Source organism: Musa acuminata, chromosome BXJ2-2 (genome assembly GCF_036884655.1).
Source record: "Musa acuminata AAA Group cultivar baxijiao chromosome BXJ2-2, Cavendish_Baxijiao_AAA, whole genome shotgun sequence".
Lineage (NCBI taxonomy): Eukaryota > Viridiplantae > Streptophyta > Magnoliopsida > Zingiberales > Musaceae > Musa > Musa acuminata.
In genome coordinates, this window is record NC_088339.1 from 29,694,398 (window position 1) to 29,721,616 (window position 27,219).

The 27,219-nt window shown below is 42.0% G+C and overlaps 5 protein-coding genes across 12 annotated transcripts; 4 read left to right on the forward strand and 1 right to left on the reverse strand.

Moving 5' to 3' along the window:
• The first annotated feature begins 107 nt into the window (after positions 1 to 107).
• LOC103975453 (transcription elongation factor 1 homolog) lies at positions 108 to 4,838 on the forward strand. Of its 3 annotated transcripts, XM_065096563.1 has the most exons (6): positions 860 to 936; positions 1,032 to 1,134; positions 2,559 to 2,708; positions 2,870 to 2,940; positions 4,515 to 4,536; positions 4,620 to 4,838. In XM_065096563.1, exons 3-6 carry the CDS (start codon positions 2,596 to 2,598, stop codon positions 4,675 to 4,677), a joined length of 264 nt encoding a protein of 87 aa, XP_064952635.1. In that variant the 5' UTR covers positions 860 to 936; positions 1,032 to 1,134; positions 2,559 to 2,595; the 3' UTR covers positions 4,678 to 4,838. The 3 variants fall into 3 exon arrangements, with proteins under 3 accessions (XP_064952636.1, XP_009388694.2, XP_064952635.1); XM_065096564.1 differs by lacking the exons at positions 860 to 936; positions 1,032 to 1,134 and adding an exon at positions 108 to 215; XM_009390419.3 differs by lacking the exon at positions 1,032 to 1,134 and having other exon boundaries at positions 820 to 936.
• A 946-nt stretch (positions 4,839 to 5,784) lies between these two features.
• LOC135605023 (E3 ubiquitin-protein ligase CCNB1IP1 homolog) lies at positions 5,785 to 10,101 on the forward strand. Of its 4 annotated transcripts, none has more exons than XM_065094696.1 (11): positions 5,785 to 6,093; positions 6,175 to 6,245; positions 6,516 to 6,657; positions 6,860 to 6,932; positions 7,170 to 7,215; positions 7,293 to 7,323; positions 7,562 to 7,817; positions 7,905 to 8,065; positions 8,283 to 8,550; positions 8,777 to 8,823; positions 9,821 to 10,101. In XM_065094696.1, exons 3-10 carry the CDS (start codon positions 6,588 to 6,590, stop codon positions 8,781 to 8,783), a joined length of 912 nt encoding a protein of 303 aa, XP_064950768.1. In that variant the 5' UTR covers positions 5,785 to 6,093; positions 6,175 to 6,245; positions 6,516 to 6,587; the 3' UTR covers positions 8,784 to 8,823; positions 9,821 to 10,101. The 4 variants fall into 4 exon arrangements, with proteins under 4 accessions (XP_064950768.1, XP_064950770.1, XP_064950769.1 ...); XM_065094698.1 differs by having other exon boundaries at positions 8,313 to 8,550; positions 9,821 to 10,100; XM_065094697.1 differs by lacking the exons at positions 8,777 to 8,823; positions 9,821 to 10,101 and having other exon boundaries at positions 8,283 to 8,717.
• Positions 10,102 to 11,277: 1,176 nt separating this feature from the next.
• Positions 11,278 to 12,049, reverse strand: LOC135604848 (heat stress transcription factor C-2a-like). Its single transcript, XM_065094502.1, has 2 exons — positions 11,810 to 12,049; positions 11,278 to 11,733 (listed from the first exon to the last, which is right to left on the reverse strand). Exons 1-2 carry the CDS (start codon positions 12,047 to 12,049, stop codon positions 11,278 to 11,280), a joined length of 696 nt encoding a protein of 231 aa, XP_064950574.1.
• A 3,940-nt stretch (positions 12,050 to 15,989) lies between these two features.
• On the forward strand, positions 15,990 to 18,022 carry LOC135605935 (uncharacterized). Its single transcript, XM_065096565.1, has 2 exons — positions 15,990 to 16,205; positions 16,604 to 18,022. The coding sequence occupies exon 2, from the start codon at positions 16,606 to 16,608 to the stop codon at positions 17,635 to 17,637; it is 1,032 nt and encodes a 343-aa protein (XP_064952637.1). The 5' UTR covers positions 15,990 to 16,205; positions 16,604 to 16,605; the 3' UTR covers positions 17,638 to 18,022.
• Positions 18,023 to 22,361: 4,339 nt separating this feature from the next.
• LOC135583712 (serine/threonine/tyrosine-protein kinase HT1-like) lies at positions 22,362 to 26,985 on the forward strand. 3 transcript variants are annotated; one of them, XM_065096568.1, is made up of 4 exons: positions 22,362 to 22,617; positions 22,952 to 24,411; positions 25,203 to 25,658; positions 26,286 to 26,985. In XM_065096568.1, the coding sequence occupies exons 2-4, from the start codon at positions 23,218 to 23,220 to the stop codon at positions 26,577 to 26,579; spliced, it is 1,944 nt and encodes a 647-aa protein (XP_064952640.1). In that variant the 5' UTR covers positions 22,362 to 22,617; positions 22,952 to 23,217; the 3' UTR covers positions 26,580 to 26,985. The 3 variants fall into 3 exon arrangements, with proteins under 3 accessions (XP_064952640.1, XP_064952639.1, XP_064952641.1); XM_065096567.1 differs by having other exon boundaries at positions 22,362 to 22,522; XM_065096569.1 differs by lacking the exon at positions 22,362 to 22,617 and adding an exon at positions 22,781 to 22,882.
• The last annotated feature ends 234 nt before the right edge of the window (positions 26,986 to 27,219 follow it).

Genomic DNA, 27,219 nt, shown 5'->3' on the forward strand with positions numbered 1-27,219 from the left:
TTTTACTCAGTGAAGGCCATGAAATCTATTAAGGTATGATTTTTCTTGTATTGTGATTAAATTTGTATGAGTCTAATTTCTCTTGCATGCTCTCAGTTAACCCTGGAGACTTTGTATAAACTTTTAGAAGATACAGCAAGAGAAACATAAAGGCTTTTTGACATGTACATCTATCTTGTGAAGCAATCTAAACTGGTAGTAATCAGTATTACTAGGTGAGTTTCACCTTTTCTTTTTGAATCCCCTGTTGAACTGGACTATGTGAAGTTTGCTTGCATGTATGTAGGGTTCCATTTCTCTGTTCCTTTTCATGGTACAAATAAGTGAGTTATCTTTTTATGTTGGACACCAGATTAGGTAATCAAGTTGCTCTAGTTTTGTTCACAAGATATTGAACAGTGTGACTTCCTTAAATATGTCACTTTCATAAAATTCATCATCATATGAAGCAAATTGATTCTTATTTATATCTTGATATCAAACAGATCTCTCCATATAGTAATCTTAATGTGGCTCATTTCTCTGATTTTGTAATCACTTGACTTACAATACATGATAGATAAATAGCAATGTGAACTCACTAAATACTGCTCTTATTATGCAATCCAATCACTAAATAGATTATGGATCGAAATCATGAAAAAGGAAAAACTTGAACATTAGAGATACAAATTCAGAAGACTAATTAATTATGCAGGACACAGAGAAGGAAAAAAAAAGAGAATAGTTTTTATTTGGAAAAATAAAAAAGAAATATTTCCTGATTTCATTCCATGAAGTGATGACATGCATCATTCATGGGACTTAAAAGAATAAGGCCAGCCCACGGCCCACCACGTGACCGTCCTGCCCTATATAAACCTCTCGGGTCACGTAACCAAAGGTTTCGATCCCACGCGTCTCCGAGGATCAAAGAAAACGCCGTGGTCGTTGGAGGTGAGTGCTGTTCGCCTCTCTCTATCTCTCTTCCTCTCTCTCGTCCAACTGCTTTTGATTCTTCGTTTCGTTCTCCGTTCTGTTCGCAATTCTAGGGTTTGTGCTCCGACTTGACAGACGAGTTAGGGCTTCTGGGTTCCGACACCATTCTTTGCGGATTCTCGTCTTCTGTTACGTTAGTTGGATTACGAGAAGTTGGTGAGTTTGCCATCTGGTCATATTTTTCTATCCTTCGTCTTTTCTTGGTTCTTTTAGAGATTTCTAGGGTTCGTTCCTAATTTGTCCGCGGAAATTACGGCCTCGGTTTATGTGACTAGTGTTCCTCTTTTGTTTGGCTTGTGGATCTTCGTTTCCTGTGTAACTAGTTAGCATCTGCGAGAGTTGTCGGTCTTTGTGATTCTTTTGATCCTGATTAATTCGACGTTGTTGCGCGCCTAAGATTTCGGAATTTGGTTCTGACGCCGTGAGCGCTTGTTCTCTCGAGTTCCAAATTAGTGTTTCCGCTTTCATCGATTTGGTGATTCCAATTAGGGTATGTGGATCGACTTTGTTTGGGCTTTCTACCATTAAAGTGGTTTATAAGAACAAGTTGTTTATCGTTATTATTATTTTCTGGTGAATCTTACTTTACATTTGTTGACTGAAGGAGAATGTTGCCTTTGTTTCGAAAATCTTACATTTTGTTGTAATCTAGATACATCGTATGTTAGACTATCATCTTCAAGAAACGACATTAGTATAATGGTAGTTGTCGTATATGGCAGCTATAGCTACATTCTCTGCATACCTTAAGAGTAAGTCTCCCAGGTAACGCGCTGGAGGAAGAAAAGCCAAGCTTGTGATATGAAGACCTAAGATTTGTGGGCTTTAAAAATAAGGCTTTAGGTGTATTCATAAGTCTCTGCGTATTCAAGATCTAACACTCATTATGCCCTACTTTGCTATCCTCAATCCATGCCATGTGGTTAATGTCATGTGCATTTCTTTATACTTTGTTGTTTTATCATGAGCTTACCGATGTAGCTAGTTTCCTTTATTAGCCCACTTTCATTCATGATTTGCACACCCATGATCATGTCATACACTGCATCTGCATACTAAGTTATCATTTGCGAACTCTTCTTTTCAGGTTTGGCTGTGTGATTAGTTAGCTCATGATTTTTACATATTTTGAATTTTGAAGATTAAATTGTGGCATTTTTATGTGTTTTTTTTTTTTTTTTCATTTTTTCACTTAGTTGCATGAGCAGAGATGAACGTAGAGGACGAAAAATTTTACAGATAAATAAGCTTTTTTTTGTCCTTTGATAACTGGTACTTTGGTTCCATCTCCTGGAAACTCAATCCACTAAACAAGAAAAGGCATTGGCACACAAGAAACTTTTAAATTTAAGTGTTTGTTGTTTATTAATTCCTATTCATCGAGCTCTTTTAAGCCTTACCTGTAATACAACATAGTGTTTGGTATTTTTATTCTATGGGTACATTTGAGGGGCATTTTTTGTTGTCTTTCTCCACATTGTACATCATATAGTGTTTTTCTTTACCTGAACTATTTGTGCTTCTTCCTGATCTCTCTCTTATGCTAGAAAGGAACATTTAAATTGGCTGAATTCTTGCAGTTACTGAAGTAGAAAAATAACATCGAACATTACTTTCATGGGGAAGAGGAAGTCGAGAACCAAGCCAGCTCCTAATAAACGAATGGACAAGCTTGATGCTGTCTTCTGCTGCCCATTCTGCAATCATGGAAGTAGCGTAGAGTGTCGCATGTAAGTATCTGCCCTTTTGGCAGAGATCACAATGTTAAGTCGCTTGTTTTGTCGTATGCAAGTGTACTATTGCGTGAAGTGGATCTGCATAAAACTATTGATCTTCATATTTTTAGGCAGAATGTAGATTATCATCTTTCATTCACGTCTTTTTTGTGCAGTGACATGAAGAACTTGATTTGTGAAGCCTCATGCAGGATTTGTCTAGAAAGCTTTAGCACTACTGCCACTGGTATGACTGTTAACAGATCATAAATTTGTAAATATGTTCATCATACAGACTTTATTATTCACCATATTTAGCACCATATTTTTTATTTTACCCATGAGTAATCTTTAATAAATGCTAATTAGCATTTGCTTTCAGAAATTGTTAATTTGGCTTTATGCATTAGGAAATTTTCGTAGATAACTTAAGCAATATGGAATTTGTGAACTATGCATCATGTAGGTGCTTGTTTTTTGCAGATGAGATGTGTGTATTAATATCATTAATTAAGGAAACTTGGGTCTATAAATCATAAAGTTATAAGCATTGCTTTTTTTGAATGTTATATGTATTTTCAGGAAATGATGCCAAAACAAGGAAAACCAAGACTTTGTGAGGAATGATAAGTTTTTTAGATAAACCAAATCTAACTTAGTCTGCTTTGAATAGCTTGTTGATTATCCATTAACTTAAACCCTCAGACACAAAGTTAATCAGTTGTCTAGGGAGCATAGATCAACTCCTTAATCTGGTTTGAAGAAGGCATGAGCAAAATTAGTCTAGATAATATGAGCAAGAGCATATTACTAGGAAATGTTAATTTACATATTTCTGGGACATACTGAACTAAGGCATTTGTTGTCAGTGCTCAAGAGCATGCATCTATAGTTACAAGGACTAAGGATGTTCTATTCAATTAAGTTACCTTAGTTGGTATTCTTGTACTAAGAACTCAAATTCTGGGTGTATGTAACCCATAGATACAACTTGTTATGAGATTCATTACTTAAAAAGAGCTGGGAGCAGCCTTGAAGGTTGTTGGAGCCCTTACAGACTAGATGGAGGGGAAGGGCATAACAGTATATGTGATGGATGGGGTAGAATGTCTACAACAATAACAACGACAACAAAACTATAAGTCTCAACTATTTGGGGTCGGTTACATGTATCTTTTGTCATCATTAAGATATATAAAAAATAAATCAGTTAAGATCTATGTTTATGAGATCTAATATAGTTTTAGATTGATTGTCAATAACCTAATGCAACCTTTCACCTTTTTCATATGGGCAAGGGACTGACATTGGTGATGTTATGGAATAGAATGTCTAAGAAAAAAAAGCTGTTCTTCCTCTTAGGAGCAAAATATAGACTTGTGCTTGCTAATGCGGCAAATTGTGAGGGCAGGTAGTTAGACATTTGTTCGTTGTTTATCTAATTAGCAGGAAATAATTGAAGCAGACCCCAAGATTGTTGTTTTTGTCAAGATCCATTCAGTGGGTTTGATAATTGAGATGTTCTTTTTTGGCATATTCCTTATACCTCTCCCATAAAGAACAAGTGGAAGTTTGCGTCATGTGATGTAAAATTTATTATGAATCTCTTGTTGTAGATAATAAGATACACCTCCATGTCAGCTTTATATGAGATACCGAACTAATTGTTGTAAATAATGTCTCAAGAGCATCATCTACTCATGGGATCCTAGCATTTACTGCAATGCACCATTTTGCAGTTGTTATTGTTTTAGGATTATTGCTATTAGAATAATAAACATGCTCATTTGACCCCTCTTTTTTTTTTTTTTCTGTTTGCAGCACTGACTGAGCCTATTGACATGTAAGTCATTCCTCATGATGTATACCTTGGAACTCGCTAAGACATTGAGTTAGAAATTCACAAGAACCATGATTGCCTTGCAGATATAGCGAATGGATTGATGAGTGTGAAAGGGTTAATCTTGAAGACGATGGGGCTTGAGCATCTGGCTGGTGGTGCTTCAAGCCGAGTGGATAGACGATGTAATGGTTTGGCGATCTTATAGGGTGAAATATGCGCATCATCCTTTACGTTGTAGGGTAGTAATGATTTGTTTTCTTGGAGCAGTACGCTGTAGTGGTATTCATAACTCCTTGCTTGCCTGCCTAGCTGGTGATCGTATATAACTGCTCCGTGTAGTTGCCCAGTAGAAAATGACGGTCTCTGTCGAAGTGTTAGGAGCACCTTCGGTCGTTGGAAAACAACGAGGCAGGTGACGGTGACGAAGGTGTGCATCGTTCACCAAGAATCGTCGCATGCAGCGCATCTCACGGAAGTCTTATGTGCTATTATCGTCAAAATGCTAACGCTATCTTAAGATAACATTAGTAATTGAGCATTTGCAATATACCAGTCTCAATAAGTGAAAGAGTGATACGTCAGATATACTGTAACCATGTGATGACATGTGACCAATGGGCAGATGGTCTAACAGGCCACTCATTAAAAAAAAAACATGGGGATCACACGTGGTTGATAGTTGATGATTGGATTATTAGATGTGTACTCACCATTGGGTGATATGTGGTTGAACTATCAATCGTCCAAACTTGTGATTTCGAACTATCATCTATAAAAATATCTTCATGTATACTCCTATAAATACGACTTCACTTCAATATTAGTTGATCAATCCATTGATTCGACTAATTCGATCGATCGGACTAGTTCGATCAGACCATACACAAAAACTAACCCTTGATTTAGTTTTACAAATTTGATGTTTTTAGTAACTTAGAACGACTGACTTGGAATATATCTCGATTGAATTAAAATCATTATCCAACTCGGACAACTAGAAAATGCACAGACAGAGATCAAATGTGATTTGAAAAAAAAAAAAAAATCAAATGCCAAAATGCATCCGATAGAATCCATGCAATACTCGGAGGGGATCCTGACCCTTTCTACCGACTGCGGCCTTTGAAAGTCGAGCATTTGCCGCCACTTCCACGGCCTTCGCTCTCCTCGCGCTTTCTTCTCAAGCCGGCTTCGGACGACAGGCGCGCTAGGGCTTTTTTTTTTTTCTCTCCCGACAAGATTCCGGTGTTTCTGATATTCTCGCTCTTGTGGATCCGTACACGGCAAGCTCGACTCCCCTCAATGCCTTCAACTCGGAGAAGTATTGCCCTGAGCCACCCCTCTTTCGATTTGGTTAAGCGCAACATTAGATCGAGCTGCTATACCTTTCCCCAGTTGCAGAAAGCTCACCTTTTATTTTTCATTTTTTTGGTGGTTGTTCTGTAATCTGGATAAAATCCGAGCATAGAGGAGTAAATTCCGGCTTTGTTCTGAGTTCGGCTTGCAACTTCAACTGTGCTCGAGTTTTGATTGGGTCAGAAATGTTTCGTTCAATTGGTACGATTCTGTTTCTGCATCAGGAGTAAAATGTCTACATTTCATCCAGTGGAATTCTGAAATTTAATTCTTGTCAATCAGGGATTTTTCAGAAGAGCCGTGCGATCGATTCGAACAACTAAAAGTTGTCCAAGAGTGATCTGAGAATCTAAGTGAGTACACATTGTGTCATTGCAATTTTTTTTTTACTGAAAAGAAAAAGCTTTTATATATTCTGCTTTTGTTTTTAACTGGATGATTGAAGCCTGATGATCCGGGCTCATCTTGTTTTTCCTAGGCTTAGAAAGCCCTTAAATGTTTTGGTTTTTAACTGACATTCTGCTTTTGTTTGAATGTTCTATGCTTTAGCTAAATTTTGCTAGTCCATAATCAGGCTAGAAAAATAACTAATTTCCACAGACATAATGGGAAAACCTTCGCAGGTCAAATTTCTGCCTTACCTGTGGCTGGTGGTAGATATTGTACATCTTCTAATCCATGCATCTAGAAGTGAAATGAGGTGCAATGCTTGTTGGCGAGAATTGGAAGGGCAAGCTGTATCAACCACCTGTGGCCATCTCTTCTGTATCCAAATGATGTTGTAAATAAGCTTTTTCCTAGTACATAAAGAATGATTTATGATTCAGCAAATGTTATTCTTAACTATAGATGAAGGCTCTGAAGACGCAAACAAGATAATCAGCAATAATGTTGTAAATAAGCTTTTTCCTAGTATGTAAAGAATAATTTATGATTCAGCAAATGTTATTCTTAACTATAGACAAAGGCACTGAAGACGCAAACAAGATAATCAGCAATGATGCCGCCTGTCCTGTATGTGATCAAGTGCTCTCCAAAAGGTATTTACTTATTCTCAAGGCCAGGTTTTGGTTTGGTGATTATGTCAATTTTCTTCTGGCTGCTTTAAAAGTATTTCTTAGGGTTTTCCCATTTCAGCGCTCAATATATTTTTCAATTCCCTGTGAATGCTGGTGTGCTTTTTCTTTTCTAGTTGCCAACTTCTACTATCAGAGAATACAATGATATTATCCTTTTCCTTCTGATACTTATTCTTCCTTTTATTCCTTGTGGGTCAGCCTTATGAGACAAGTGGATATAAATCCTGGCGATGAATGGATAAATGTAAGCATTACTAGATTGATTGTACTGTGCAAGTTGTGTTTTTCTTTCACAACTTTCTCTCATGATGGTTTTTGCAGATGGTAATGGCTGGAGTTTCTCCACAAGTACGTATCCTATATGCAGACATTATTTTGTAGTAGCCTAAAACCGAATTTGTTCTGGAAGTTCTGTGTGCTACTCTGAAGAACTAAAGCTCATCCAATTGTATAAAATGTCTTAAGCCTGTTCTGGATGTAAATAATTTTTATTTCAAAAATGAAGGGGACTTCGATGAAAATGCAAGCAAAATTTATAGAAACATTTAATAAATAGCAATGGTCTTCTGTACTCCTTGATCATATATCAGTTATGAAGAGTGCATATAGGAGTGTAATGTTTTACAATGGACAAAAGGAACTAGAGATGCAGTACAAAATGAACAAGATTATTGGTCAGTGTCGTCAGAAATGTGAGGCCCTGCATGAAAAGTTCACTGAGAAACTAGAGCAAGTTCATACTGCATACCAAAAGATGGCCAAAAAGTGCCAGATGATGGAAAAAGAGATTGAAAGCTTATCAAAAGATAAGCAAGAACTACAAGAAAAATACGCTGAAAAATCTAGGTTATTCTTCTGGAATCTTACGAAGTCAATCTCTTAGTTTTTTGTGGATGTGTTTGTAGATATGTTAATACTTTATCTGAAAACCAGGCAGAAAAGAAAACTTGATGAGATGTATGACAAGTTGAGGAGTGAGTATGAGTCAGTGAAGCGTTCATCAGTCCAACCAGCAAACTTCTTTTCTAGAGCTGAGCCAGACTTATTTTCAAGCATGGCTAACATGATGGATGGTAGAGCTACCGTTGGACAAGGTAATTCCTATGTTGCACTTCATCTGAAGCAGAATTTCTAATGCAATTTGCATTCATATAAATGTCAAGAAAATCTTTCTTTTCTAAATTGCCATTTTGAGTTTCAAAAATGGTATGCTAAACAGTTTCATCCAATTATTTAGGATCAAGCTGCGAACCAAGTGACCTTTTCTTTTTAGCTCTCCCAAAAAGAGACTAGATGATTTATATGTTGCAGATCGATCGGTTTTCACTCCTGAAACTCCAGGTCAGAGAGAGGAAATATGGCCCTCAACCAGACAGAAGAACTCCAGCTCCAGTGCCTTTGATCTTTCAGGAGGCTCACCAGCAAAAACAGCACCAGGTCCTGTGGATACTGGAACTAGAAGGCAGACAGGGTCTCTCTTTGGAGCTGGTGTGAGGAATCCTACAGCAACTCTTCGGAATCTCATAATCTCACCCATGAAGAGACCCCAATTATCACGCAACCACCCTCATATATTCACGTAAAGCTCACTCTCCTTGACGTATCTTGGGTTGTTGGGATGATATTTGAGTAAATAAATGCCACATGTTGCATGAAGTAAAACTATAACTCATGAGACTGACCTGTTTTAGTAGGCATGTTTTCTGTTAACTTTATCCTTGTTAAGCCTGTTAGATGAGAAATTGGTTATTTCTTTGATCATCAAATAAAAGAACTTAATATGATCTATTAAGATAATGTTGCAGGCTGTAGAACGAGAGAAGCAGTTGGGTTGGCCTGTACAGATATTGCTGTGAGTTCTCGTTTTATGCTCTTTAAAATTCTTAAAATTTTCTTTCTGAATTAGGTTTAATTGAGATGTCATGGAAAGATAAGCAATTGGAAATTGTGAAGAAGTTTTGAGCAAATAAATGCAGGACAGTGCATAAACTAGACAAAATACAAAGTTTCATAGATGTAATGTTCTTACATCAATCAGATCTCAAGGGACCATATTATATAATCAGATTTAGATTCTTGCTGTACAATGAACAAAAACATCATTTTCATGTCTGTTATTGAAGATGATTGTTCCATGCCACTAAATTAAGTAATTAGCTACCTGTGAAATTTGGATGATATTGAGGATTGCATATAGTGATAAAATTTTGAGGAACTAAATGTAAGAGAGTAAGTAAGCTAGGTCTACTCAAAGTACAGATACATATATCGCCACATAGATTAGATCATTCAGCTTCAAATGACCAGGAATAATTTGTTCTCGAATGAATGCACAAAGTAAGGCTTACAGTTAAATCATGCTTACAACTTGGACTGTCTTCTTGGGGTATAGTGCTCTGCCATCTCTTGGATTTCAGCTGTATGACATTTATGCTCAATGCGACTTCCTCCTGTCTGTATCTTCACAAATAGTTTTCGCTGATCTTTGGTAATTGATCTTCCTTCATGAATTACCTGTTTAGCTTGCTGCTTAACATTTTGGGTTATTCATTGACTATAGCAGGAGACACTCATTAAACATACCAATGTTCCTTGATGAGATAAAATATTTTCTTTCAGGTTGCATTGCTTCTTTTTTTTTCGCTGGTTTTGACCCATGAATTCATCCAACACCTCAACTATACTACTAGCACCTCCGTATACTCGAGACTAGTCCAGTACAAAACGCCTAATGGAAGAAGCTTTAACAATTGATTATTTGATCTATCTATGATGTAATTTTTCAAGCTTAGTTGATCTGACTGAAGTATTGAATTGTATCATTTGCATTTCTCATATTGTCTCTGCAGATTATCTCCGTCGGAATGTCTACATCCTGGGCCAGAAATGGAGGTTTGAACATATTAAAATTTGGTGAATTCAAGAAAATTTTCGTAGTTCGATCAAACAAGTTAACTGAGTTGTTTTTTTTCTTTTATGGGCACAATTGTACTATAATGCATAACAAGAAATTGCCACATCACAGAATGAGATGGAATATTGGGTAAAAGAATATTCCTCCCCGTGTCATCTCTTGGATACGTGGTAAAACATTATCCTATCAAGTAGAAGGATGTCTGTTCTTGGCTTGCAAATTGCTTTTTTTGTAGTCCATATAATTCTGATATCCAGCTTGTTTATCCTAAATGTTATGTTTTCTGTCTACTCTCCAAAACCATACCATTTAGGTGGTGTCCAGGTACTATGCAGGTAACTCAAATCTATTAAGAGTTCATTGTAGCAGAACTCCCCAATAAGCATCTAATACAGGTTTGTTGGTTGGTTCTCGTGTTGCTGCAGCAACTCCTCGTTTGATTTTGATGAGATGGTAAATTACATGTACCATAAGAACACAGTAAATTGCACAGATTTATTTGCATGGGTCCTGCAACATAAAAAAGAAGATGAAAGAGCATGGGAAGAAGTGGGCTAATTATCTCTTTACTATTCAGGTTCTTACATTTAAAAATTTTATATTAAAATTCTAATTTTTATATTTAAAAAATATATTTTAAAATCTCTATGATTATGAAAGTGAAATATATAATTTCATTTACTCTAACACTATCGGTTTTATTGATGGTAGCATGAAAACGATGGCTAAAAGATAATCTCAATATTTCAATTACGTTTTTTATGGTGACGAACAATTACGTTATTGGAGGGCCACAGGTGATTGTTATGGATGAAAAGGGAGAGCGACAGCAAGAGGTGAGACAAAGGGAGAGGAGAATGAGGATAACGTAGATGTCGACTCTTTGTATTTACGTTGGTGCTGTTGTGCAATTGTGTTAATGTTGATATAGATGGAGATACAGAGCGTCGCTCAACATTTGTATCGGTGTCGACATAGATATAGATGCAAATTGGTGTTGCTTTGCATCTGCGTAGGCACCAATAATGATACGGGGAAGAGTGGTGCTGCTTTGTGTCTGCATCAGTGCTGATGTAGATGTTGAGTTGCTCTACATTTGTGTTGGTGTCGATGTAGTTGTCGAGCGATATCAATGTAGATGTAGAGCGTGCTACCCATGACCCCCAATGGTGTCATTGTCTGTTATCATCAAAAACATAACTACGACGTTAAAATTATATTTTTTGTCTATTATTTTTATATTTTTATCGGTAAACTGACGATGTGAGGATAAATGAAGTTAGATGTTTTACTTATATAATTATAGAGATTTTAATATAAATTTCTTAAACCTAAGATCTCAAATACTAAGGATGCCGGGGGAAAATAATAAGAAGAGAAGCACACTTCTGGCTATCGATGTGCCGGAGACCTGATGTGCAACATAACACCCGTTCTCCACCCCTCCAAACTCCATCTCCCACCACCACCCCCTGGCCATCGAGCTGCCAAGAACCAGCTCCATCTTCCATCTCCACCGTCCTCTCGTCGTCGTCCGATCGAAACCGAGCTCGCTTCTCCCGTCCATCGGTCGCGTTGAGCAGCTTGGAGTCCCCAGCCATGTTGACCAGGAAAGCCAGCATCTGCCTCCATCTCCTGCACTCTCCTCCACATCCTCTCCACTCTCTCCTCGACCCTCCGCTGCTCCTGGATCGGCCTCACCAACTCCGCCGTCACCCTCTCCTCAACCTCCTCCTCCTTCCCACAGCCGCTGTTCCTCCGCACCATCTGCACTAACGGATGCGTCTGTCCTCTCAGGAACGAGGCGTGCGCGAACTGCCACCGACCCAGATCCACCTTCCGAAACCCCTGCATTCAACAACACATAGGCCAAGCGAGTACACACTCCTCCTCCTCATGATACGGCGCGTAAGGCTATACTGACATAAGTGTTGAGCTGCCGGACGAAGCTGGAGAAGTTGCTGTGCCTGAAGTTCTCGGGAGGAGGCTCCGCGAGAAGGCGAAGGGGTCGACGACCGCGAAGCTTGCCGTCGCGGCCCCAGGCGATCACGGCGTCGGTGGAGGCGCGTATTCCACGATGCAGTAAGTCTTCAAAACGAAGGGGGCGACCGCTGGCCCCCTCCTCCTCCTCCATGGCGGTGACGCTGCTGGTGCTGGCCGCCATTGCGACGGCCGCTGTCTTTCATGTTGATGCCGAAGGTAGCGGTAGCTGTCACTTGCATGGGGACAGTGCGGTGGCTGCAAGGTGTGATCGACGAGGAGTCGACAGAGACGCGGCGAAGGTGAGGTGGGAGGTAGGTGGTGGCTTTGCAGTAGTCGCGCGACCGGGAGACAAAAGCGAGGCGGGAGGTACCGGAACGTCGGGGGACGCTTGACCCTCTCTGCTTACTCTGTTGCGACCTTCCACCCTCTCATAAAATGGCTAAAGAGAGTAAAAAATGTATATGAGTTTTTTTCTTTCTAAAAATAAGTAAATGAATTAAAAAGCTATTTAATAACAAAATATTAGTTGATGAGGATAGTAATTATGATAAGATTCGGCTGACATCAGCCGACGTCTCACGCCTCGATCGACGCGACTGCACTCGGTCAACCGAACCGGAACACCGGTTGAGGTGCACTAACGCCTACCCAGGCTCGGTTCTTCACGCCACGCCAACGCCCATGTCAAACGCTATCAGCCTGCCTCCTGCAGACGGGCACATCAAACAACAGTAAGCTTCCCTATAAATATCCTCTCGTTCATCAGAGAGAAGGGGGAGGGGGACAAAGACACTAAAAATACTTCTTCTCCTGAAACCCCCTCCACAATCATCTAACTTGATCGTCGGAGGGGTCGGGCCGAGCACCCCGACCCGACTTTTGTGCAGGTGCGAAGCCGAAGGTCCCCGCCGGACGCGTAGGCGAGGAGTTCCTGCCCGGAGGAAACGGCCACACCGTCCCAATCGGACGTCGCACAAGACCGACCCCGCAGGCTCGAGGAACGCCCCAGGGAGATCCCCGTCGTCCGAACCCGAACCGAGCCGCGTCGGCCCCGAGGCCACGGCTCAAAGTTGTTTCCCACAACAGATTGGGGCTTGAAGGAGGGCCCGGAATGTCGGGTGATCACCCGAGCGGCTCAGATGAGCCCACGGCTGAGAGGTCACACCCGACCGAAGCCTCGGGGGAACATCCTCCGCACGGAGACCATCATGACGAACACCCCGCCACGACCTCTGAACGATATTGGCGAATATTCAACGACTCGGGCTTGTCGTCGCCCGACGGCGCCCCAGCCGACTCAACGCCCGTGTCACCCGAGGCCTTTCAGGACCTCGCCCATCAAGTCCGAGCTCTAATGGAAATGGTGCAAACCATTATCCCGCTCGTTTCTCATCCGACGCACCCACCTGCGATCGAACCACTACGACAACGCAAGGTGCCCGTTCGGGCCCACACGACACTTCCGGAGCCCCCGCTTCGCCTCGGGTCCATCCGGCCCCACTCGAGGATCCAATAATGGCAAACCCGAGTGGCCGCTCGGAACCCGAGGCACTCTCTTCGGACTCCCTGCGGGCCCAGTTGCGCTTCGTCAGCCAGCGACTCGATGAGGTGCAGAAAGAGGTTCGCAGGTCCAAGGGAGAGCTCGGGGAGGACGCACACTAAGGGTCTCCCTTCACGCCCGTGATACGGGATCTGACAGTCCCCCTGGACTTCCAGCTCCCCTCTCTAGACGCTTACGATGGCTCCGCCGACTCGACGGACCATGTAGCTACTTTTCGCACCCAAATGGTGCTATACGGAACCTCTGATGCCCTGATGTGCATAGCGTTTCCCACCACTCTGAGAGGGTCGGCCCACGCGTGGTATGACGGCTCGAAGACCGGGACTATCACTTCCTTCGACCAGCTCGCCAATGACTTTGAGCTCCACTTCGTAGCCTATGCACGACCAAAGCCTTCCGCGGCACTGCTCCTCAGACTCAAACAAAGGGAGGACGAGCCCCTCTCACATTTTGTGGATAGCTTTGCCACGCAAATTCGGGGTTTGCCGGACACTCACCCCTCTCTATTAGTGCAGGCGTTTATGATAGGCCTGCGACCTTCCAAATTCCTCTAGTCCCTCGCGAAGCGACCTCTCACCACGGTGCCAGAGATGCTCCAGCGGGCTAACCGGTACATCGCGGCGGAGGCCTAGGCGGCCGTGAAGAGAAGGGACGACTTCCGGCAATGGGCTCCATAAGAGAGGTCAAGCACCCGCGGTAGCTACCTGATGTAGTCCTCATGAAAAGAAATCGAGGCCCTGCCTCAGTTCCTTCCGAGCGAAGGTTCAGTACCTATTTGACTGCCTCCCGGTTCGTGGTTAGCTTCAACCTAACCCCCTTCTGTATCTACATGGCTTGGCTCGACCCGTATCTCTCGGCCGAAGACTGCCAAGTCCACCTCAGGGCGGCCTGCCCGCTTGAGTCGTGTCCCTCGGCCATAAATTGCCGAGCCCCCCTCAGGGCAGCCTCTCGGCCCGAGCCACGTCCCTCGGCCATAGACTGCCCGAGACCATGCCTGCGCGACCTGTTCGCCTGCATCGTGCTCCTTGGTTGCGTGATGCCTGAGACCACACCTGCGCGGCCTGCGTCGTGCTCCTCGGCCGCATGATGCCCGAGACCACACCTGCGTGGTCTGCGTCGTGCTCCTCGGCCCCATGCTCCCCGAGACACACCTGCGCGGCTAGCCCGTCTACGTCGTGCTCCTCGGCTCCATGCTCCCCGAGACACACCTGCGCGGCCAGCTCGCATGCGTCGTGCTCCTCGGCTCTATGCTCCCCGAGATCATACCTGCGCGGCCAGCTCGCATGCGTCGTGCTCCTCGGCCACATGATGCCCAAGACCACACCTGCGCGGCCTGCCCGCCTGCGTCATGCTCCTCGGTCGCATGATGCCCGAGACCACACCTGCGCGGCCTGCATCGTGCTCCTCGGCCCCATGCTCCCCGAGACACACCTGCGCAGCTCGCTCGCCTGCGTCGTGCTCCTCGGCTCCATGCTCCCCGAGACACACCTGCGCGGCCAGCCCGCTTGGGTCGTGCTCCTCGGCTCTATGCTCCCCGAGATCACACCTGCGCGGCCTGCGTCGTGTTCCTCGGCTCCATGCTTCCCGAGATCACGTTTGCGCGGCCAGCCCGCCTGCGTCGTGCTCCTCGGCTCCATGCTCCCCGAGACCACACCTGCGCGGCCAGCCCGCCTGCGTCGTGCTCCTCGGCTCCTTGGTCCCATGCTTCCTGAGATCACACCTGCGCGGTTAACCCGCCTGTGTCGTGCTCCTCGGCTCTATGCTCCCCGAGATCACACCTGCGCAGTCAGCCCGCCTGCGTCGTGCTCCTCGGTCCCATGCTTCCCGAGATCACACTTGCATGGCTAACCCGCCTGCGTCGTGCTCCTCGGCTCCTCAGCTTCATGTCCCCGAGACACACCAGCGCGTCCAGCCCATCTGAAAGCTAAAGCCATGCCTCGGACTCCCGTTACAACGATCGACGCATAGCTTCTTTTCGGGGGGAATATGATGAGGATAGTAATTATGATAAGACTCGGCTGACGTCAGCTGACGCCTCATGCCTCGATCGACGCGACTGCACTCGGTCAACCGAACCGAAACACCGGTCGAGGCGCACTAACGCCTACCCAGGCTCGGTTCTTCACGCCACGCCAACGCCCATGTCAGACGCTATCAGCCTGCCTCCTACAGGCGGGCACATCAAACAACAGTAAGCTTCCCTATAAATACCCTTTCGTTCATCAGAGAGAAGGGAGAGGGGGACAGAGACACTAAAAATATTTCTTCTCTTGAAATCCCCTCCACAATCATCTAACTTGATCGTCGGAGGGGTTGGGCTGAGCACCCCGACCCAACCTTTGTGCAGGTGCGAAGCCGAAGGTCCCCGTCGGACACGCAGGCGAGGAGTTCCTACCCTGAGGAGACGGCCATCGAGGAACACCCAGGGAGATCTCCGTCGTCCGGATCCGAACCGAACCGCGTCGGTCCCGAGGCCACGACTCAAAGTTGTTTCCCACAGCATCAGTGGAAGTCAAATATAAGTGGGTATAAGTCGAGCGTACGAGTGGTGGCTCCACGTATGTGGCAGCGAGAAAGACGACACCACCTCTCTGAGTATGAGCTGCTCTTGGAGCCATTAGCCGGATCATCGGTCTTCCCTGCTGCTTCAACCTGGTGGATTAGGCGAACGACGAGCCCGTTCCTTCAGCTCAGCCCGAACTACATCGTTACCATCGAAATCCCCTCCGAAGGAAGGGTTTTGCTCTAACAACGTCGACAGATCCAGAAGAAACTGGTGAGATTGTAGTCCTTTATGCATTCAGTTCCTTTGTGCCGTCGCAATTCTTTCAGAAACCTCCAGATCTCATTTTTACCTCTTTAGCAGTATGATTTGTTTCGGTGATCTGGAAAATACCTCTTTTTCTATCTGTTTTTGGCTTCCTGAATGAGATCTTTGACTAGTATAGAGTGATTAGATTTTGCTCTTATCTATTTGAGTTAAGGTTTAGATTGCGAACCAGTAGGCTTCCCCTTTGTTCGAAATCCATGTTTGTTTTCCTTGATGTGAATGCGTCTGATCGTTGAAAGGCTTCTGAGGGATTCCCATTTCCTTCTAATGATGCTTGCTTTGATTTCCTGATGCCAAGTGAATAGGATTATTAACATATTCTTCGCTAATCTTCATGATGCCAGCGATGTCGAGTCGATTGCACAACTCAAGCAACCAATTTTACAGGGCTCAGAAATGGCGTGCAGTGGCCCTTGCATCACTAACCCTAATTGCTGTCACCTGCATTCTGATCAACAGAGAAAAACCAAACCCTTCATCTGATCTTTTGAAGCACAAAAATGCCGGCTTTCAGTCTTCTGTCCGATTCAGGCCATCTTTGGAGCTCATGAATGGCACCGATGTCATTTGGCAAATCCCCGATTCGCCCAAGGCCGCTCTTTTCATTGCTCATGGTTGCGGTGTCCGAGCTTCCAACTTCTGGGACAAGTACCCAGGCTGCCCAAACTGCACTGGGTTGCCCGAAGAGAGGATCTTTGTGCTTCGTGCTCTGGAACGAAAATTTGCTGTCCTAACCATATCTAGTTTGGGTAGATGCTGGTCGTTTGAGGAAACGGAAGCCATCAAGTGGATCATCAAATGGTGGATCGAAAAGAATAAGCTTGGGAAGCTTCCCATCATGGCCATGGGGGCTTCATCTGGTGGGTATTTTGTTTCTGCGCTTGCTGCTGAGATGAGATTCAGAAGCCTCTCAATTATGATTGCAGAAGGAGTATTTGCATCTGCTGGTGTGCCAAAGGACTACCCACCCACACTTTTTGTTCACATGCCTAAGGACCGTAATACAATGAAAAAGATACAAAAGAACATGAAAACTTTGAGACAGAATGGCGTTCTTGTCAAGGAGATTAGGTGTATGCAGTTTCCTTTGTCTCCAGACTTGTTCTCCAACAGGATTCCAGGGATAAACCAGACATTGTCTGTCAAAATGTATCATCTTTTTTCTGAGAAAGGATTTATTGATGAAAATGGGTTTATGAATACTGACGGGCGACAAACTCAGTGGAAGGAAGCTCTTATTCAAAGGAACATTATCCCAGAAAACTATGAATTGCTTAATCACATTGGGGAGGAATTGAACCTTGCATTTGCTTTGCATGAAATGACCAGTTTTGAGACAGATGGTATTCTTGACTGGTTTGAGTCTAATATGAGCTGATCAATGAATCTTGTGGCTCAATGAATCTTGTGGCTGATCAATGAATCTTGTGGCTCATTCTTTTATGAGCTGATCAATGATATATGAGCTCTTATTTACAGACAGAAAACTATAATATGAGCTGATCAATGAATCTTGTGGCTCATTCTTTTTAAAGAAACGTTCAAAATAGTTAGGCTCTATTGGGACTTGTTATATATTGCTCTGAAGATTATCTCAAGAGGCTCTCATGAAGCCAACAGCGAAAACTGTAACAAGGGAGATCATTTCCAAAAGCAAAATACATACATTGGCAGAAGATTGAAACTCCTTCAAACCAAACTGTTCTGAGAACAGTTGTTGTTGACCATATTAGGTATTCCTCGATTAGAAGGGTTTATATGTCTTTCTGGATGTGCTTGTTTCACTGTTTGTGCTCAATCTTTGTTGTGTTAAACGAAACTATACTGGATGTGCTAACACAAAGTTAGAAAGCCCCCTTGAGTGTTATAACTTGCAAAAAGTACTTTGCTAGAATTTGTTTAACTAATGTTGCAGTTTGAGTTCATCAAGCATGGAAGAAAATTAGATTAATTTTGGCAGTCTATACAATGCATTCATAACAAATGAAAACTTATGGTTTTTTTTTTCTTCTTCCTTTTCTGTACATAGGATCTATCATCCGGTTTAAAGCTGGCATTTACCTAGTTGTAAGCATGTCTAGGTCAAAGAGAGGGATACTTGGTATTATCAAGCATGATACTGAATTTAAATAATTAGATTCATGTTTGAACCAAAATTTTCCTCATTATACGTTTATCTGCCTAATAGATGAATCTCATACTGTTTAGTTGAGATTTAAGACTCAAATCATCAATATTTTTTCTTGTTGTATACTACATGGTTTTAGACAAGCTATCTGTTATCCAAGCAAAGTTTTAATTACTTCAATCTGTTGAGTATGCAAACATACCACAAAGGTAAAACAATTAATAATAGCCAGAGGATGATTTGCCAACTAATGCATAAACATGATTTTCTGTATTTTTGGGATCTGCACTCTTGAATCTTTGCTTATATTTGGAAACCCCAAGGAAAACCGAGACATATGTGAAGGATTGTGAAGCCCGAGTCTTGACTGCCATTTAGTTACTATCATAGCATGTTTCAACACTTTTTGTCAGTTCATTTGTCATTGTGTATGTAATCGTAGGCTTTTGTGTGCCTTGAAAGTTATTTCTATTTATCACAAAGCCGAAATGACACTCAGTCATTCCTAGTGATAAGTTTCTTGTAGGAAATGGGTGTTTTGCTCGAATCCTCATCGCCGACGTCCTCCTCATCATCCGTTGAATTATTTTGTCTGACTTTTTACAAATGTTCGTGTGCCGAGCTTGGTGAATCTGCTTGGTGGTGCCTTTTGGCGTAAGTTGATTCAATTCTCATGCATGATTTGCTTTGTTAGATCGATACATATCGTCCTCGTGTTCTATGCTCTTTCCTTATCTGAGTAATATTGTCGATTCTTCTCACAATAAATGAAGATTTTGTGTTTATCCCATCATAGATTCATAGCTTTCTCAACCTGCATAGCTTTTCTTGGCTTAAATGGTTGATTATATCAATTATAACGTGTGCTTTAGTAGGAAAACTTAGCGCGGGTGATGAGGTCTTCTTCTGATGCTTCCCAAAGGCCCATTGGTCTTAGACTTTTGGGCTTTGGGCTCAATGAGTATATTGGGATGACAGCCTTTACTTTTATCTGGTCACCAATAATTGTGATCCATCATTCAAAGGATTTCAATGATTAATAAGCCATGGGTAGACAAATTGTTTTTTGGATTTTTTTTAATATTTTATTTTCATTAATTCCTAGTCAGTGTCCCTTTTTCATTTATTTTTGTAGAGCATTTTTTTTATTTAAAGATGACATTGCTCATGGCCTTCGCCACATTGGTTGTTGCTATTATTCCTTGCCTCTGTCCCTTGTTTGTTGTTGTCGTCATGCTCTCATCCATTGCCTCCGCCCTCACTCCGTCGTCTTTGTTCCTCGTTCATCGATATTGTTGCGGTGGCTAAGATGGGCGATCTCTCGAGAGGGTGATTGGGCTTATGTGAGTTAGTTGCAACTTGGGCTTGTCTAAGCCAGTCGTGGCCTGAGCTTGTGTGAGCTAATTGCGGTGAAGTCATGGCCTAGGCCTATGCGAACTAGCCTCAAAGTTGTCATCATCCTTGACCTCTACTCATCTTCGACACCTCCTACTCTTCTACATATCTTTCTCAAGTTCCGATCATAAGTGCTCCATCATCACCCTAACTCAAGTTCCGATCATAAGTTCTCCACCATCACCTTATGAAATGTTGTTGTCATTGATATAAGGAAATCAAAGATGATCATGCCCCCATACGTCTATGAAACCCTCCTTTCTCACGATGGTAACAACAGAGGAGAGGTGAGGACTTGGCGAACAAGAGTGAGGGGAAGGAGGTCACTAAGGGTCTTGTTTTGCCCCATCGCCCTCGTCGTTGACTTTGGCGACTTTGGCGAAGGGGTGGTAGCGAAGGTTGAGTCAAACCTGGACACATTGATAGGTTGTTAGTGAACGATGATAGAGGAAGAGGCAAGAGAGGCGATGGGGAAGAAGGATAGTGGAAAAGGGGTGGGGAGATGAGGATGACGAGGCGATGAGGGGTGGAGACGAGAAGTAATATTGTCTTGTAGGAAAAAATATTTTACAAGAATAAATAAAAAGGGCATTAATTGAGAATTTATGAAAATAAAAGATTTTTTTAAAAAATTACCCATTGTTTTTTTAAAATTAACTATTTAATCCATCAAATCAAACCAAAGTATTGAATGTGAAATGCTTAAACTTAATGCATTCAATTGCATGGCGCACTTGGTAGGCATTTTACGCAAATCGATATATATATATATATAAGGACCTTGGTTCCGTGCTTCCTTGCTTTTTCTAGTGTAGTGCCTGCCATCTTTCTCTCCGTCTTTCTATTTGAGATGGTATTGAGTAGAGTTAAGAGTTACTCGAATGCACCCGTTCCTAGGGTTTATTGCTGATAAGTAGTTAACAACTTACTGTTTCTTGTCTGCTTGAAAGACTAAGCTAGCGGGAGCAAGGGACCAAAAACCACTGGGAATTGCACTGGGTTCCCGGAAGGCAATTTGAATGCCATACATTTGGGGTTATCTCTGAAACTCCTACATCCACTGCAACAGAATAGAGTGGAAAGTAACGCCCTGTTTTGTGGAATCCTATTTATAAGCAGTTCGAAAGTAAGGTTAAGGCATGGGAAGGAAATCAATCAAGAAAGAAGGTAAATCCAGAAAGCAAGAAAGAAGGTTGGAAAAGGGGGTTCGTTTTCTGATTTCATTCATTTTATTACTCATAGTAAACATCCTCCTTATCGGTAACAGTATTGAAACTCAGAACTAGGGCTTTCGCTACTTCTGGACCACTTAGAGAACTATGACATCCAGTAAGAATCCAATGGGATGAGAAAAACAATCAAATCACCAATTCTCAAATCACAAATAATCCAGAAAAGTCTAGATCTTGTTCCGACTTACTTACTATTTCCTAAGAAGAATAAGAGGCTCCAGAAGACTTAGGCTTTGAAGCAAGAGAAGAATCCGGATCTTACTCAGTTTCAAGATAATAATACGGTTAAGAGGAAAGATCATGAATTGAAGAATGGGACCTTTTATCGAAAAACAAGGAAACTAAAACACGTAAAGAGGAGAGTTAGCCAGTCACTCGATGATTGACTCCTTCCCATTCTCACGTAGCCTCATTCAGTAAGTCGGGTCGCTAAGTCTTCGGGAGTCCCTCGGTAATTCATAGAGAAAAGAGCAAAATAGTAGTTGTTTTTTGATACAAAAAGAGAGAAAAGTAAAGAGAATAATTGAGAAGGATTGGTCGAGAGGAGCTCATTCCAGACTTACTCAGAACAATTACTCCACCCTTTCTTTAAGAGAAACATCCAGCCCGTTCGTTTGAAGTCAAACAATAGAGAAATATATATATATATATATATATATATATATATATATATATATATATATATATATATATATATATATATATATATATATAAGAATTAAGTGATACTATTCAGCATCTCATTCATCCTTTTGAAATTAAATCTCAATTCCATCCCCTTTTGCATCATAATTGATCAAATCGGATTGAAATTTCCATCCTTGTCATCCATAAAGAGGTAGAGAGAAGGATTACCAAGCCACTTCTCTGACCGAGACTCTTCCTTCCTCCTCTAAAATTCTCCTTGCGTTGCTTCTTTTCTTTTGTCCTCACGCCATAAACGGGCCCCACCGCAGCACCGCCAAAGAATAATAAGGTCAACTCGTTTTGTATCGAGCCACCATTACAAATTTATATTTGCAATTGACACCCTCATTTATTCATCGTACCTCCATAATTAATTTATATATACACACTTGAAATCCAAAATAATATGCATTGATAGATCTTGATTTATACCATATTCTCATCATAGGAGTCTCTCGAAGAAATTATATATGTATTACATATATCTCTTTTTGTTTTTGCATTAATAGATGCTGATTAGTTTATCTTAGTGGGCTTTCTGCGTAAAAGTTCTATGGAAATGTGGACGGCGATGTGAAAACGTTCCTTTGAAGGGCTTATTCGCGAAAACATAAATTAACGGCAAAACGACTGTGATGGCGTCCGTTTCGTACGATATCGCCACCTCCTCCTCCTCTCTCTCTCTCTCTCCGTCTTCCCGCGTTTGGCTTCTGTGGTGGCGGCGGCGGCGGCGGCGGAAGGGCGGCCGCTTGTAAGCACCGTGTGAGGGAACTCTCCATAGGCGGATGCGTGCCGTTGGACGTTTGGCTTCCTCTTTGGAGGTTGTCTAGTACTTTCCCTTTGTGATTTTTTCTCGTCGGCTTCGCCTTCCATAGTTTTCCCCCTTCCGTTGGGATATTGACAGCCGGAGGCCACGGTAAAGGGGCCTTTTTTTATGATCATTTCGTTGATTATCCGTGGGTTCTTTTGCGAAAGGAACGATTTTGAGGTTTTCGGCTCTGTTAATCGAATGACTTCTTTGTGTTATTATACCTCTTTTTCCCTGTCACTGATGCTGAAAAGGAAACTTTTTTTATCCTTTTTGGTGTAGATTTGACGACGAAAATGAGCGATTTTTTTCTTTTATATGTCTATGATAAGATGATGATGACCACGACGGCGTGTTTGCTTCTGATCATGGCGTAGGACCTCTTCTTTTCTTTTTCCTTAAAAAATTGGTTCTTTGAATTGCTTGCTTCCTTTCTTTATAGGTTTTCCGAAAGGTGTATGAGAGGTTGGGATCGCATCTTCTCCTGCCAGTGGAGCTCTGATTTCGTTTAGTTGTGGAAGGATTCATCTGGTGCAGGGCATCGTCGAAGTCTTCGCTTTTCGAGTTCTTCAATCGGATTGGTTGATGTCAGGTTTTGATGTGGAACAAACTGGAGATCCGAAAGCGTTTCCGTAGCTGCTTTGGATATGATTCCTGCGGTTTCCTGCCGAAATTTGATTCATTAGGTGTGTTAATTGGTCGACAGTAATGGAGGAAGAGGGAAGCTCTTGGGTGAGGAGGGCAAAGTTTTCTCATACGGTTTACCACAGGTTAGATTCTTCAAAGCTCCCCTCGATCCCATTGCTTGTCAGATCCGAAAGTAATCTGGAATTGAAGCCGAAAAGGACTGTAGAAGCATCAAAATTGGCATCAATTTCATTGCCAGTCAATCGAGATGCAGGACCAAAGGAAACAGGCACAATTTCTCATTCTACTACTTTGCCATCATTACAATTGCTAGAGGATAGCCATCATGGATCAGAAGCAGGCAAGCCAAGCTCGAAAAGTCCTGCTTCTGTGAACTCTGATCAACAACCAAGGGCAAATGCGATGAATTCAATGCGAGAATCTTTAATTTCTCCTAAGATGGGCAAGCATCCCAATCTGAAGTTCAAGACGTTGAGGAATTTAGAGTTCTCTGACTTCTCATTTCCTGTTGATCGAGAATCTAAGGTGAGCCCAGAGACTCTGAGTTCGGGATCTTCTACCTTCACTTTTCAGCGAGATGTAGATCGAAGGCTGAGTGCGAGGGGCTCGATTTCTGGCACAACTTCTGTATCTAGGACTTCAGTTAAGGCTCAACTAGATTCTGATTCTCAGAAGTCTGGTCATTTTTCTTATAGGAATGGGCAGAATTATAAACTGAAACAGAGATCAATTTCTCCTCTTCCGACAACCACCCTTTCAGATGTCTTTAAGGAAGCTAGGGCTAATGAGAGGAGGTTCTCAACTCCACCACCTAGGAGGAGAGGATCAGACAAGGGTGTCTTTGGCAAGTTATTCTCGAGAGAAGTGCGAGATCATCATGTGCCTCGTTACTTACCACCTCCTGAGACAAATCCTCTAAATCACTTCTCTTTAGTGAAAGCATCAGATAAGCATAAGAGTCAGAAGGAGGCTTTATGGACGAGTTATTTTGAACATGGTGAGGGGAAGGTAAATGCTGTGGATACTCTACATGAATGGATGGTTGATCTTTCCCAGTTGTACCTTGGGCTTAGGTTTGCTTCTGGAGCTCATAGTAAGCTACATCATGGTATCTATAAAGATCGGCCAGTCGCAGTAAAGATCATTACACAACCAGATGATGACGAAAACGGCCTGATGGCTGCTCGGTTAGAGAAACAATTTACTAGGGAAGTCACCCTTCTCTCTCATCTCTATCACCGGAATGTAATAAAGGTACTCGGATTATCTCTGTGCCTCTATTATAGTTTCTTCGTCAGCGAGTTATGCCTCCAGATTGATTTGAAAACAATTTATCTTGCTTTGGATGCATCAGTTGTATGCTGAACTAAAATGATTTCTGGATTTTGCACTAGGAAAATATGCATTAAAATAAATGTATATTAAAAAAACAAATATCGATGTTCTTCTTATACGTGACTTCTGCAAACTCTTAATTTTACCGGATCTGTTTTCTGGCCAAATTTCTCGCAAGTGATTTGTTATATCTGTTTCCATGGGATACCATGTATGGATCTTACCGTATAAACCTAGGACACTCTTTTGTGGGGCTCAACTTACACTTTTGGAGTTCTTTCCTTTCTACATTTTTCATATTCTATACACTTTTACATTCTCATTCTAGCAAACATTATCAGAGCTTTCCTAATATTACTTGCATTTTTTATGAAGAATAGAAGTAAATTCTTGTTTTAAGGCTACTTGCTGGCTTTACAGAAAGAGTACCGAATATATCTTGCATAGTTTGTAAAGTCTTTGATAGCAGATATTTTATGAAAACCGATGTCCAACCTCTGGAAGATATTTTGATTGCATGACAGAAGAAGGTATTGTATGATTATAGCAATGACTTTAATTGTATTAATTATGACAGGTTTTTCCTTGTTCCCTTGACTTCTGCTAGGTTGGCAATGCTGACGATATCATTTCCTTTTGAATTGTCACAATGTTATTCAGTTGTAATTGTGATAGTCCACCTTCCTAATGATATATTTACTTTGATGCAGCTGATAGCAGCATGTAAAGAACCGTCCGTCTTTTGCATAATCACTGAATATCTTTCAGGAGGGTCCTTGAGAGCATTCTTACACAAACTCGAACACAAATCCCTTCCTCTTGAGAAACTTATTGCATTTGCACTAGATATTGCACGAGGAATGGAGTACATTCATTCACAAGGTGTCATTCACCGAGACTTGAAACCTGAGAACATTCTCTTCGATCAAGACTTTTGTGTAAAAATTGTCGATTTTGGAATAGCTTGCGAGGAGGCATATTTTGATGCTTTAGCAGAGGATCCTGGGACTTTTCGTTGGATGGCACCTGAAATGATCAAACACAAGCCTTATGGCCACAAAGTTGACGTCTACAGTTTTGGGCTAGTCCTCTGGGAGATGGCAACGGGAAGGATCCCTTATGAGGAGATGACACCTATTCAGGCAGCTTTCGCAGTGGTTAATAAGGTGCTTTCCTCTTTCTTTTTTCAATTTCATTATCTTATCTTTTGCACATTGTGTCGTGAAGCTAGCACAAACCATTTATTTCTCGTAACACATGATTACTATGTAATGATCGACAGCTTAGTTCCCTAGATCAATTTTTCATTTCACCCTTCAGCTTTCATTTAGTTTGTCTTTTGAGATACAAGTGCAGATTCTTAACGTGGTACAATTTATCTCTCAACCATGTACTTAATTTTGTCAGGATTTGGGTATAGGAATCACTAGACTAGTCAATGGGGTTAAGTTGATGTTTGTGGCTTCTCGCTTTTCTTTTGACAAATTGTTTTCATCTCCTTTATAACTGTTTATGCTTCTTTGATTCATTCTCTTTCTTAACTAGCTATTTTGTACACCAGCAGTGTACCTGTATCTTGAATGTTGTTTCCTTTATAGTTTCTGGTTAAACTTATAGTTCCATCAGGGACACTGTTGTTGCCATGATTTATGCATTGTATTAAGTTAATTTCAGGAAACATTAGGTTCCTAACTCAATGTCTTTTCAAATTTGTCATAGGAAATATAGTAGCAAGCTAGTAGTTAATTACAGAAATTTGTACATTGCTAATGTGTTCAATCGGTACTTGTCAGAACTTGAGGCCTGTTGTTCCTCCTGAATGCCCGGATGCATTACGAGCCTTGATCGAGCAATGCTGGGCACTCCAACCAGACAAAAGACCTGACTTTTGGCAGATTGTGAAGGTATTAGAACAATTTGAATCTGCTCTCGCTCAAAATGGCACGCTCGACACTGTTGCAAACATGAATTGCCAAGATCACAAAAACCGGCTCCTCCATTGGATCCAAAAGCTCAAACCTACACATACCGATGGGTCAGGGCATCCAACACCCAAGCTTTTGACTTCCATGCCCAAACTTCTCTAGCTCTTGCTTTCTTATGCTTCAGATTTTGTTACTTCATCATGTAATTATCGCTTCAGCTTAGTGCTACACCTCGGAAGGGCAGAGAAACCACTCTTCTTTCCCTCTCTTCCTTTTGTCCATATACAAGCAAATCTACGGAAGTGATAATATAGGCAGATGGCTTATTATTGAAGAAGGGCATCCTCATCAATCTCTGCAATCATTTCCTGCTGTTCCGGTTGATGGTGCTCAACCTGTAAAATTATTTCCTGTTGATCAAACCCTGCTTACCTGCAGAAGTTGCTTGTTATCTTTCAAACTATTTTTTCAGAAGAAAGATGTTTGCAAACTCCTATGCTAACTCTCTGTATGTATACAGCTAGCAACCGAGATGTTTAGGGGGAATAAAAAATTAGTGTTCTTGACATTTGATTGGTTGGTTGTTTTTGCCATTTTGACTTGCCTGCATGAAGCACAATGTACTACAAATTCAATCTATTTTTGATTTCTCAAAGTTGATGCATCATATTCTTATACTGTTGACCATCAGCAACTTTGATGGGGAAGCTTTTCATGTAAAGCAAAGTAGAAACAGTGTCGAAGCCTGAGGAATGCATCTCTCTTTGCTGTTAGCTGACTCCTTAACGGACACTTAGAATTG